Source organism: Nymphaea colorata, chromosome 9, assembly GCF_008831285.2.
Source record: "Nymphaea colorata isolate Beijing-Zhang1983 chromosome 9, ASM883128v2, whole genome shotgun sequence".
NCBI lineage: Eukaryota > Viridiplantae > Streptophyta > Magnoliopsida > Nymphaeales > Nymphaeaceae > Nymphaea > Nymphaea colorata.
Window position 1 is genome coordinate 11,411,764 of NC_045146.1, and position 12,027 is coordinate 11,423,790.

At 38.0% G+C, this 12,027-nt stretch overlaps 1 protein-coding gene across 2 annotated transcripts; it reads right to left on the reverse strand.

Moving 5' to 3' along the window:
- Nucleotides 1–373: 373 nt before the first annotated feature.
- On the reverse strand, nucleotides 374–8,461 carry LOC116260530 (protein XAP5 CIRCADIAN TIMEKEEPER). Of its 2 annotated transcripts, XM_031638955.2 has the most exons (13): nucleotides 8,218–8,461; nucleotides 7,304–7,369; nucleotides 7,148–7,212; nucleotides 6,775–6,884; nucleotides 4,017–4,089; nucleotides 3,810–3,886; nucleotides 3,662–3,723; nucleotides 3,447–3,578; nucleotides 3,305–3,358; nucleotides 2,376–2,441; nucleotides 2,230–2,304; nucleotides 1,957–2,053; nucleotides 374–812 (listed from the first exon to the last, which is right to left on the reverse strand). In XM_031638955.2, exons 1-12 carry the CDS (start codon nucleotides 8,386–8,388, stop codon nucleotides 2,003–2,005), a joined length of 1,002 nt encoding a protein of 333 aa, XP_031494815.1. In that variant the 5' UTR covers nucleotides 8,389–8,461; the 3' UTR covers nucleotides 374–812; nucleotides 1,957–2,002. The 2 variants fall into 2 exon arrangements, with proteins under 2 accessions (XP_031494815.1, XP_031494814.1); XM_031638954.2 differs by lacking the exon at nucleotides 374–812 and having other exon boundaries at nucleotides 1,639–2,053.
- Between the last annotated feature and the right edge of the window lie 3,566 nt (nucleotides 8,462–12,027).

Consider the following 12,027-nt stretch of genomic DNA (forward strand, 5'->3'; position numbering starts at 1 on the left):
TATATATCAATGCTCTTGCTTTTGCAAATAGAAAGTTGACACCCTTAAAATTAGAAAGGGAAATTAACCATTACCAACCCTCACTACGTCCGTTGCACCAACCCCTCAGAGATATACAACAAAATTTATCTTCTAAATTTTAAGAAACAACAAATATTATTTCCTTTATATGATGGCAAGTTGAGGCTAGACCAAACATTGCCTATTTATTAAGAACCCTAGGAGAAAACTTTGTCGAACTATTTGCTCAATGGGATTGCTATGTGTTAAGGGAGGGAATTCAACCAGGGATTTGAATGGTTCTGAAATGGGTTTAGTGTCTTGGTATTTTTTGTATTGCCAAATTCCATTCGTCTTTGTACTATTCAAGCATCTGGTTGATCCATATTCAAGACAATCGTGGATGTAGGAAATTGTATTTGACTAAAGCCAGGGCAAGGTCAAAATTGGAAGCCATAGTCCTCACGCTTACACGCTTGCCGCATTCAACAGAAGTAGTTGAAGTTTATTGGCTGGAATTCAATTATAGATCTCCACCCCCTATCTTCCTATGTGCCCAGTTGACATAATCTTTTCCCACTCAACATTGACAAGCTAAAATGAGCCGACCCACTTGTGGCGGAAAATGCACGTTCGTCGTCGTTTGGTTGCCGAGTAAAGCCCAACTTTAACTGAGCGAAGCATAAAGAAAAGCCTAAAAGAGAGCGAGAGAGAGAGACCTAATGAGTCTGGCTGGCTTAGCTGGTCGGACCAGTCACTGATAAGCTGCCAGTCACGTTGCCGGTCGGCGTCAACCTCTTGCACAAACAAATCTGAAGGCAAGGGAGGCAAGGGAAAAGAGAAAAGTCTCAGCTCCTTCAATAGAGAGAGAGAGAAAGGAGAAATGGAAAATCAAATGCTGCCAAAGTAATTACGGAAAAGGTAAAAAGAATTCAGCCTCCTTACTCCGCACTTCGGAGGAATGAGCTTAAATCCATTTCATAGTGATTTTTCTTATAACATTAAAATAACATTTTTTGTAAATAAATAGTAGCTAAAATAACAGATTCGGCACATCACCGATGTTACTCTTGGGTAAATGGTCAATAAGACTGCCACTAGCACATGAGCAGCTGGTAAGAAGAAAATGGGACAACGTTGCGATTTTATTGGCCAAACCATTTTGGTGGCTTGGACCCACTTTTTAATCATGTTAAAAATAATAATAACGATTAACTGTGACAACAAGCAATTCAACGGAGCATTTACCAAGAACATGAAATGCTTCAATTCATTTGCTTGTAACGTATATACGTGAATCGGCCACATATATCTCTTTGCTTCAGGAAAAAAGGGCGAAGGCGTGGTAGGTTCTGGCGCCTTCGTGGAAGAAATTGCTGGCGCGCAGATACCGTGGACAACGACGACGACGGCGTCTGTGGCGAAAATTAGCACAATATTATTACGTCCACTGGGGCAGAAAAACAAGGTCTACGAAAAATTCTGAGTGGCAAAGGACAACTGCAATTCCTACAGTGGTGCCATTAGATTCGTACAATTCATTAGAAGAAAAGAGGTTGAAGAGGTACATTGCAATGGTAAAGCCAGGAATTTTTTGCTATAATATTTAAATTTTGAACTTTAAAGAGCACCCATATATAAATAAAGAGATACTAATATATAAATAAAAGCAGTTTGTGTGGCCTGGTGTTGGAAATTAAGGAAATAGAAAAATGCAGATCCCATGCGTCTAGGAAACATATAAAAATTAAACTTCGTAGATCACGTCTGCCCTGCTCCCATGCCCAGGACTCTAGATAATGCGAGACGATACAAGAACTTCCTCCGAATTAGAAGGGAAAAAGGCACGCGAGGCATCTCCTACGTAGGGCAGGAGGATACACTGCCAAACACTTACTGTTTCATCTAGGTAATCCAAAATACAGAAAAAGAGAAATACTGAATTTCAGAAGATACCCTCATCATGAAAGATGAAAAAGGATGCCACGGATGAACTCCACACTCAATCCCCATGAATGGTATAGCGTTCCCATTTCTTCGTCGGATCATATATCTGGGAAGTGCAGAGCATCCAACACAGATACAGTTAGAAGCATGAGATGAACTTTCTCTTACAAATTCCAAACAACAGAGACAAGAAACGACATTTCCAGTTCTTTTGGCCTTCTAGCTTTCAAAATTCAATGAAATATAAATCGAAAAATGCAAATTCCAAGTTCATGAGCATACCTCCCATCTTGAAGCAGGAAAAATATGTTTATTCTTCTCATACCAGTGTCTTTCGACCACTTTTCCTGCATGAGACTGGAGAAAACGCTTTAAGAATGAAGTCAAGAGCAATAAAAAAATTCAGCATGATAGGATGGATTGTGCACCTCATCCTTCTCTATGGTTGCATCCGCAATTGTTCTAACGTCTTCATGAACATCAAAATGAAACAGCTGCAAAGGATGATAACTATTAAATCTTTCAAGGACCAATACTGGCAAAAATCTTGCTGCATGAGGGGTGGGGGACAAGAGAGAGAGAGAGAGAGAGAGAGAGGAAGCAGTGCATGTAACGTATTGGACAAGTATTTCAGAAACTGGGAATGTGTAATGAACGAAATCAACGCATTTCAACTTTACAGGCCAAGCACGCGTAAGATAAATCAATGATCATTCAACTGAAGGCATGTTTTCAAAAATTGTGTCGTGTAAAATCCCTCAGCCATAATTGATTCCCTCCTCTTTCTATTCCTGCTTCATGAAAGATAACCCTCCAATAGGTTCTCATTAGTTGATCGTTCTTTTTAATGCTTTTGGAATTTTTATTGATAAAGCAATACAATCATAGAGTTCATGCACCAGAGAAACCAATCAGAGAAGCAAGTCTAAGATCATCATAATCAAGTTTGAAGGATATTCAATGCACATTCATGGAAGGCAAAAGCAACAGTAGTAAAAATATCTAAGGAGACGTTTTGGCAACAGGAACACTAACATAAATGTTTGCATGAATATGTTCCAAAGATCGGGGCAGATTCATGGAACACAAAAAACACAATGTTACATGAATCTGCCCCAACTTTTACAATAGACTCATGGAACAACAGAACACAGTGTTAGTGTTCCTGTTGCCAAATGCCTCCTAAAGAAATAATAAAGGATCAGTTATTCTTCACATAAATTGTATCCACTAAATGGAATATTTCATGCCATAAAGAACAGTAAGTCCATGATTTCCTTAAAAGATATTCCAGAATCATTGTACTTCAACTGAAAAACTACACTAGGCATCCAAAGAAAAGATTAGGTATACATACTGGTCCACTCTTGCCTCTTGCCTTGTTGATGATTAGCTCATAGAAACTATGTTGCTGATGCCAAATACACAAGAAAGCAACATTAAGTGTTACCACCAAATGTAAGGATTACATTGATAGATTCATGGTATCAAGGACTCACATGGGGGATGATTAGATCCTCTTTTACGTAGAGGAGATTCTCAACGGATGTTGTTCTAATCTCCCTGAATTCAGGTGCAAGTTGCTGCTGAACAGCCCGTAAAAATTCTCCAATGGTGTCACCCTTCCGAACCTGAAAACCACAACTTTTAGTACCATTAACCATAAAAAAATATTTCATGCTGCTGGACAATGAAGAGCGAGGAATTCACTAGCCTGTATAACTCTCCTATGACCAGCTCCATCCCAATAGCTGTATGTGATTTCAAGTGGTTCATCTAAAAATCCACCAAACCATGAATAAGGACAAGCATCCATAAAACTCGTTTAGGAATCAAAGCAACAACTTCGGATTAAGCTATACTTCGGATCTGCTCCTGTTCACGAAGCCACTGCTTCCGCAATCTTTCACGTTCAGCTTGTTCCTCAGCTTCCCTCTCACTGAAGTATCATCCTCAGCACCCCTAAGCCAATAAATTAAATCCCAAAAGAGGGGAATGGGAGGCAAGAGAGAATTTCCTTCCCTCCACATCTTCAACAAAACCAACAGAAGAAAATATAGACACAATACCTGTCAGGCAAAAAGCTAGTCTCGACTGTAGGATCCTTGCCGAGTTTTCCATGTCTTTTATATTCTTTACCTTCTGTTTTAGCAATAAATAGCGTAAGTCAAGACAGGAGCAAAAAATTACGCCAAGCCAATTATCTTAACACATGGGCAAAGGTCTCACAACAGATAAAGAGGCCTATCGGTTAATAACTCACCGCTAATTTCAGTCATTAAATAATGCCGTTAAAACATAACTCATTCATGTGATATTCTTATAAGAAACAATTTTATACCATCACAATGCATACTCCCATACAAAAACATTAGACATGCACATGTGCACTGCTTCAAGCAATCATGGAAGTGCAAATAAAGTTAGCAGCTCCACAGCTCTAATCATTGACGAGCTACCATTGAGGCTCCACCATTTATCTGAAAAGATGCTCCCATGCTCTAAACATTATTTGACATGAGCCTCCACTACCCATCCCATATCTTACAAGCTAAGATTTTCAAGGCAGCAGGAAGAAGAAAGGATCATATATCTTAGACGGCTAGACCATGCACTTTTATGGGGGAATAACCAATATACACTTTTATGGGGGAATAACCAATATACGTTCTAAGGCATTCTGTTGCCATGTACCATCATATATACTATCATATGGTGTAGCTCTATCTATACATGCCGAAGCTTTGATGCTTTGCATATTGACCTCATGAATGCAGCTTGAAGACAGCTGCACACAGCAGCCTAAGCTGAGGCTAGTATCTCAAAGGCAATTACACCTGAAGTTCAAATTCCGACTGCTAAAACATAAGGACAGGACTTGCTCAGATTCAGATATGGCACAGGATATACAAAACCTGATTAATCAGACCTTTCACTAATGAGATTATGGTAGTCAGATTTGAAATAACTACAAAAAGGATCTAAATCTGACTGATTGATGGAACTGGCTTCCAATTCGAATCTGTCAATCTGTCAGAATATTAAAAGTTTATTTTTCAAAGTCTGGTATCTGTCTCGCAGTTGACCTTATGGCTAGACTTCCAACTTTAAATTTTGAAAGTGGTACATACAAAAAAGCGAACCAACCAGTTTGCCAGGACCTGATATTGCATTTAATCCACCTCCACTTTTTCTTTTGGAAAATTTTGAAATTCTGTACTGCTCAGAGTCTCAGACACATATTTCGCACTACAAAGGTATCAACATATCATAAGGATGAAATCAACTGCATTGGAACAAGAAATCTGTCCTAATTCCATCCGGATCCTGAACAACAATATGATAAAAGGGCTGGTGCAAAATCTAACAAAACATGATAAATATTATATTCCTAATAGAACATGTACATTTCTTTCAAGCATACATTTCAGAAATATAAATTTTCAGCAACATCATTATGCGCAGCCTCAGCTTAGGCTGAAGTGTGCAGCTGTCTTCAAGCTGCATTCATGAGGCCAATATGCAATTATACCCGAAGTCCAAATTTCGACTGCTAAAACATAAGGACATGACTTGCTCAGATTCAGATATGGCACAGGATATACAAAATCTGATTAATCAGACCTTTCACTAATGAGATTATGGTAGTCAGATTTGAAATAACTTCAAAAAGGATCAAAATCTGACTGATTGTATGGCACTAGCTTCCAATTCGAATCTGACAGAACATTAAAATTTTATTTTTTCAAAATCTGGTATTTGTTTCGCACTTGAGCTTATGGCTAGTCTTCAACTTTCAATTTTGAAAGTGGTACATACAAAAAAGCGAACCAACCAGTTTGCCAGGACCTGATATTGCATTTAATCCACTTCCACTTTTTCTTTTGGAAAAATCTGAAATTCTGTACTCAAACACAAGTTTTGCACTACAAAGGCATCAACGTGTCATAAGGATCGGAATCAACTGGATTGGAACCTAGGTGACATGGGTACGCCAGTTTTGCCCAAGTATCCGTGTCGGTATGTGGGTACAGCGACAAAAGTACGGGGTACAACTGGGTACAGCTGCATTTTAAAACGTTTAAAGGTATATTTTCAAACATTTTTTTTTAATTTTTAATTTTTCCCTTCTTTTATATTTCCTTTCCACTAAGATTCTCCCATTTTTCTTTAATTTTGAGATTTTTTGTAGATTATAAGACTATTAATGCTTTTTTTTTTCATTTTATCATTTTTAATAATATAAAATTTGTTGTACCTGAGTACCCACAATTTTCAAAATTGCTGTGTCCGAACCCGTACCGTACCCACACCAATGTGAGATTGATTGGAACAAGAAATCTGTAAAAATTCCATCTGGATCCTCAACAACAATATGAAAAAAAGGCTGGTGCAAAATCTAACAGAACATGATAAATATTATATTCTTAATAGAACATGCGCATTTCTTTCATGCATACATTTCAGAAATATAAATTTTCAGAAACATCATAATGTGACTTATATAAGGAATCACAAAAAAAGGAATGCTAGAAAAATGGACTGAAACAAGAAGCCATGTCCAGATGAGGAAGAATTCAGCATACTAACTACCAAGAAAAAAAAAATCGAATGGAGTGAACTATATTTTGACATGGCTCAACAATGATAAAAAGCTACAGAATCATGCTCTTAAGGATGCCACTAACAACCCAAGAAAATGCCACTAGTCCACCTGTGCAATGTCGTAAAAACATTCAGCTTGCATAATGTTTTCTACATGTGTAATAAGTAGCATCTAATCAACCTGAAAAGAAAATGGTTGAGTATCAGCTGATGGAAACATACGAGCTTCTTCTTCCTCTTCACTTCCATTGTCAATGTCATCAGTAAATGAAAGACGTGGATTCCCTTTTACCCTCCTCTTCTTCCTTTTTTGCATTTGAAGCTCTTCTTCTCTGCGTGAATATCTAGTAAAGCTTTTGAAAGCATTGAAAGTTTGAAACTACACATGACATAATCAGGATAGTTATTCTGGAAAAACTATAACCAAATGTTTCCTTAATTTGCGTAAGAAATTGCCTTCTTGGTGCTCTAAGGTAAAAGGCATTTGTACTCAGATCTTGCTCATCGTTGCTTAAGGAAAGGACAACACCTAGACATCCCAAAGGTTATGGATTATGATTACAAGACATACAGAAACAAATAAAATTGCTCTTACTCTTGCTGCAGCTTCTGAAGTTTTTCTTTCTCTTCTTCCTCAATTTTATTTCGAATGTTAACCCTCTGAAACAATGTACACAATCATCAAAGATGCATAAAACTGCAATCAACACAAATTAAAGATAATATATTCTTTTAAAAAAAAATCACCTACCTTCTCAACATACTGCTCCCTGGTAACGAGTCCAACAGTTTCCTTTTTGAAGGCAGTCTCAAGTATCTGCCAACCACAATCAAACAAGTTAGCAAAGCCAAGTATCAACCAACCGCAATTAATCAAGTTAGTAAAGCCCCAGGGGTCTGCCAACCACAATTCAATCAAGTTGGTAAAGCCCCCAAGTATCTGCGTTGGCAAACCATTTTAAACGTAACAAGGACTATTGGAAAGGTTGTTTGCAGTTTACGTGACAAAATTTTGTTGCTTATCAATACGGTGATAAAGTGGGCAAGGGTTATAACCCACCAGCAACCGCATTCAAGAGAATATAGGGGAAAAAAAGTTAATAGGTTACCACATCCGAAAGTGACATGAAAGCTCTATCTCAGATTTACACTGTTGACAAGCGCCGTGTCAAAACACAGCAAACCCTCTCCTAAGTCCGAATGAAATAAGGAGAAGCTTTTTTCTTGAATAAAAGTGATCGACATAAACCTATAGTCCGTTCACCAAATATAACATGCAAAAAAGGACCGAACTTCCTTCAAGCGAAAAAGAGAAAAAAAGAAAAAAGAAAAAGAACTTCAGAAACCCTAGTCTCAAGGACAAACTCAGCGGCGATACGAAGAGGATCCAAAAAAGGGAACAAAATGTGAAATTTGAGCCTGCTGAACGCCAAAACTATATATCTGAAACCCCTGATTCTCCAGAAAGAAGGTGAAATGATCCTACAAAAAAGCGACACCTCCAAACGATTCTAGATAACATCAAAATCGACAAAATTTCGTTGATCAATACGCCCAGCAAACATTATAATTTCAAAAGCAGACAAAAGACCTAACCTCAACACTTATAACATCCTAGTCCAAATAGATAGAGATGAAGAGGAGGAGGGTGAGGACTGCGCTCACCTCCGAGGTTCCGGAGCCAAACTGGAGAAGGCCGGTCTGGCCGCCGGAGGAGGCAGACTTGTTCTTGAGCTCCTGTATCTTCCTCCTCTCGGCCTCCCTCTGCTTCTCCAACCTCCGTATCCTCACCGCGTCCTGCGCCGTGCCCACGTACCCATCGCCCATTCCCGCCATCTCTCCCCCTTCGTTCTCTTTTCTCGTTCTCCCCTCTTCCCTCCAAATCAGCAAGCTTTTCCTTTCTTGAAAGTGGACGCTTCTCCCTCCGCCTCATTTATACCTAGACCGGCTCGAGTAGCATTTTGCGAAGAGTTTACAGAAACATTTAGTCGTATGACACAAAACGGCCTCGATTTAAAATTTTTCCCTTAACCTCCTATTTTTTGCCAATTTCGGATATAAGGACGTCATTTTGATAAGCATGATTTTTTTTTTCTTCAATTTGTTTCAGAAAACGGAGCAGCTGGGCGACTAGTAACACAGAAATTTTTATTTTATGAAGAATTAAATATATTTTTAATTGATGGACTCAAATCTTGTGGGGTTACCCCATATAAAACATTTCTTTCCTAGGCCCCACTTTCTTCGCCCCTGCTTCTAAAAAATGACTATGTATTATGGGGTTAAAAATAACCAGAATGTGCTTTAAACGAAAGATTTTCCTTTGAAAGCAAAAGTAAAACTTGAAAAAGAAATCTTTAAAAATTTATAAACATGCTTTTATGGTAAAAAGTGGAAAGGAAGACGAGAGTTCACCTAAGAAGGAAAGGAAGGCACGCTTTGAAACTTTGTTCAAACGAAAAGGAAGACATGCCTTGAAACTATATTCAAATGAATAGCCACAAAGTAAAAAATGTTATTGTTTTTACATATTTGACGGATGGAAAATACAGACCATCCAAAAGATCACCTTGGTTCATCTCGATTTATGGCTTGTACCGTCCTGTTGGGTTATTTGGGAATCAAGGGATCATTCTATCAATATTTACAGTTTTTCATGAACCTACCATAAAGATTGAAACAAATTTAAGTGTATATGTTGCCAAACCATTCTATCAATATTTACAGTATCCCTCTCCCCAGAGAAAATCAGAACTCCATGATTTTGACCCATGAAAATATGTCAAACCCAATTTTAGAATCTAATATTTGACAACAATGCAGCAATCCAGACATAAAATCACCCAAGAAAAATATCAGAGAAGAGTGTCAGGTGCAGCGTGTCATCATCAGAAGCAACGTCGCTAATATCAGAGAAAAATATCACACACCTGCAAGGCACAGCAAGATCACAACATGAACAATGGTTGCCGGACCAGTAAACTTTTGCTAAGAAGAGCAGATGACTCACTGTTCTGACGTGCCATTACGTGAGTCGGCACCTGCAGAAAGGAATATATAGCCAAAAGGGAGTTTTTTCATCACAGATTTCAAATAGTTTTCAGGAAAATAATTTAAAGTGCCTTAAGCTGGATTATCTCAAGCCTTTTACGGATAACCATTTCCGCAATTGCATGACACAAGCTGAAACAATGGCATTCTACCCTTTGCCAAGACAACTAATTGTTATTCACATATTATCTTATTAAACTGTTCATTATACTGAAACAGAAGACAAGAAACGATTCAGTTCTTCATTGTGAAATACAAAATTACCGACTTCAGGAGCAAAGACCTAAAAGAAACAATTTCAAATAAGACGTCTGTCTTATACATGTAATGCAAGGGGAAGGAAGCGGAATCAACAACTCATGCAGACATCATCAATATGAATCTGATTCTATCTCAACAACAGATCCAAACTGTAGAAAACAGAGGAAGAAAACTTATGTCATAAGTCTACACTCAATTTTTCAGCCGAAACCAAGTTTTCTATCCCTTTCGAATAAGATTATAAAATCGGGTGCTTGAACAGTCCACTGCAGAAAAGTGATTTTTAGTAAATTTGCTACTTTCTCATTTTAATATCTAAAGTTCTTGTTTAAATCTGCAAGTTTTCGTAGATTCTTTGATATGTAGAGAAAAAACAGACCAAATTTCAGATAACGATGGACTTTCTAACCCCACTTTAAATCTCTTTGAAATTCATGCATAAACTGTTATAATAACTTGGTCTTTTATACAAAATTCCTGTTTTTCAAGTTACCACATCAACTTGCTAGATGCGAAACTCTCTCATCTGTGGGATTAAAATTTCAATTTATCCTTGCAGATTTGACATGTTTTTTATATTGGCAAAGTTTGTGATTTGAACTATTTTTTGTTTTTCCTTGAGAACTATCAAACAGTATATATCTTTATCGAAATTTTCAACCACCTGGTTTATGGCCAGCTACAAGGACAGGTACAGGTCCTCAACCGAAAACAAATTAACTCAACTGAAGGGGGATGCATGCCCTTATGTAGACTCTCCTGTTTTCTATTCTGTTGATTCAACACAATGATGTAGGTTCAATATTGATTTTAACGCCACTTCGATCATTACATCCATCGCTTTGAAAGAGTTATTTGATGTTCTCCATAATGGTCCCTGCATCGCTTCAGAGAGGGATAGGTACACATGTATGAACACATATCATGATAGTGACAACATTAGCTTCTATCTAACTACTCACTCAAGAACAAAGGAGACGCTTATATGGGATACTAAAAAGCAAAGACATATCGAAAAGTACAATGAAAAGTGTTGTATTGATTTTTTTTTTTTTTTTAGTACAACTTCATGCAAATTTTGACTTTTCCACTAATGCATTCTTAAAAAAGAAAGGTGAAGAATCTTAATCTCAAAACATGTAAAAGAGCACCTTAAGCTTCATCAACTTTCTGTACGCATGACAGCATTACTGATTGTGTGGCACAATGTGGTCTGCATGTGCTTGTTTCCCGTTCTTGGATACACAATTCTATCAACTTGCTCTTGTTTGGGACTCTCAAGCAAAGCAACTGGTATTGTAGTCTTGCTTATTCATCAGTAAAAATGTAAAAGATGTATGAAATATGACCTAATTAACAAGCTTCAGAATGGGGAACAGAGTTTGTACTTTTTCGTTATATGTTTTGTACCCTGGCCAAAGAATCGCCTTCTTGCTTGGCTTAGTAATGGTGAAAATTTTGTCTTTTGATATTTTTGCTGCAGTGAGCTTTACCACCATTATATATTTGTATGTGGATTGAATATGAACATAAGAAAACCTATACCAGCTTCTAATCACAATCAAGGTCATATATCAATCCAACATTTCACCGCTATAGGTTTACAACGGTGTTCAAACTCACCGGTATAGAATATGAGCCACCGGTATAGATCTACACCTGTGACAAGAGTCACCGCTATAGTTCAGGAATAGTACCGGTGAAAACAATCACCGCTGAAAGTCGCTATACGGGTGAAGAAATCACCACTGTAGCCAACAATACCGGCGTTGCTTGCCACCGCTGTTGCCTACAGAGGTGCCACAGCTCACCGTTATAGCAAATACCGGCGATTCTTACCACCGCGATAGCTGGCTATACCGGCTACAAGCCGCCCACTGTATTCTAGAATACCGGCGTTAACGACCGGTGCTGGAGCCTCGCTATACAAGGGAGACATAATGGTGATAGTGCTCACCGTCATTAACCAATAAAGCTACTCGCTCAAATATAATTCTTGATTTTTTAATAAGGGAACCAGGTTTGAGCTCAAATTTAAACCCCACCAAAAACTTCCTGAAACTTAACTCTCGCTTTCAACTAGCAACACCACACTAGGCATTGCCTTTTTGGGTGGACAAGTGATTCATTTCAAAGTCCGCTCAATATGGGTTCTCAATATTC

Coding starts and splice junctions, on each gene's coding strand:
- LOC116260530 (XM_031638955.2), bottom strand. CDS start 8,388: ATGGCGGGAATGGGCGATGGGTACGTGGGCACGGCGCAGGACGCGGTG. Junction 3,579..3,661: donor GTCATAGGAGAGTTATACAG/GCTAGTGAATTC, acceptor TGTGGTTTTCAG/GTTCGGAAGGGTGACACCAT. Junction 2,442..3,304: donor CAAGAGGCAAGAGTGGACCA/GTATGTATACCT, acceptor CATCCTTTGCAG/CTGTTTCATTTTGATGTTCA.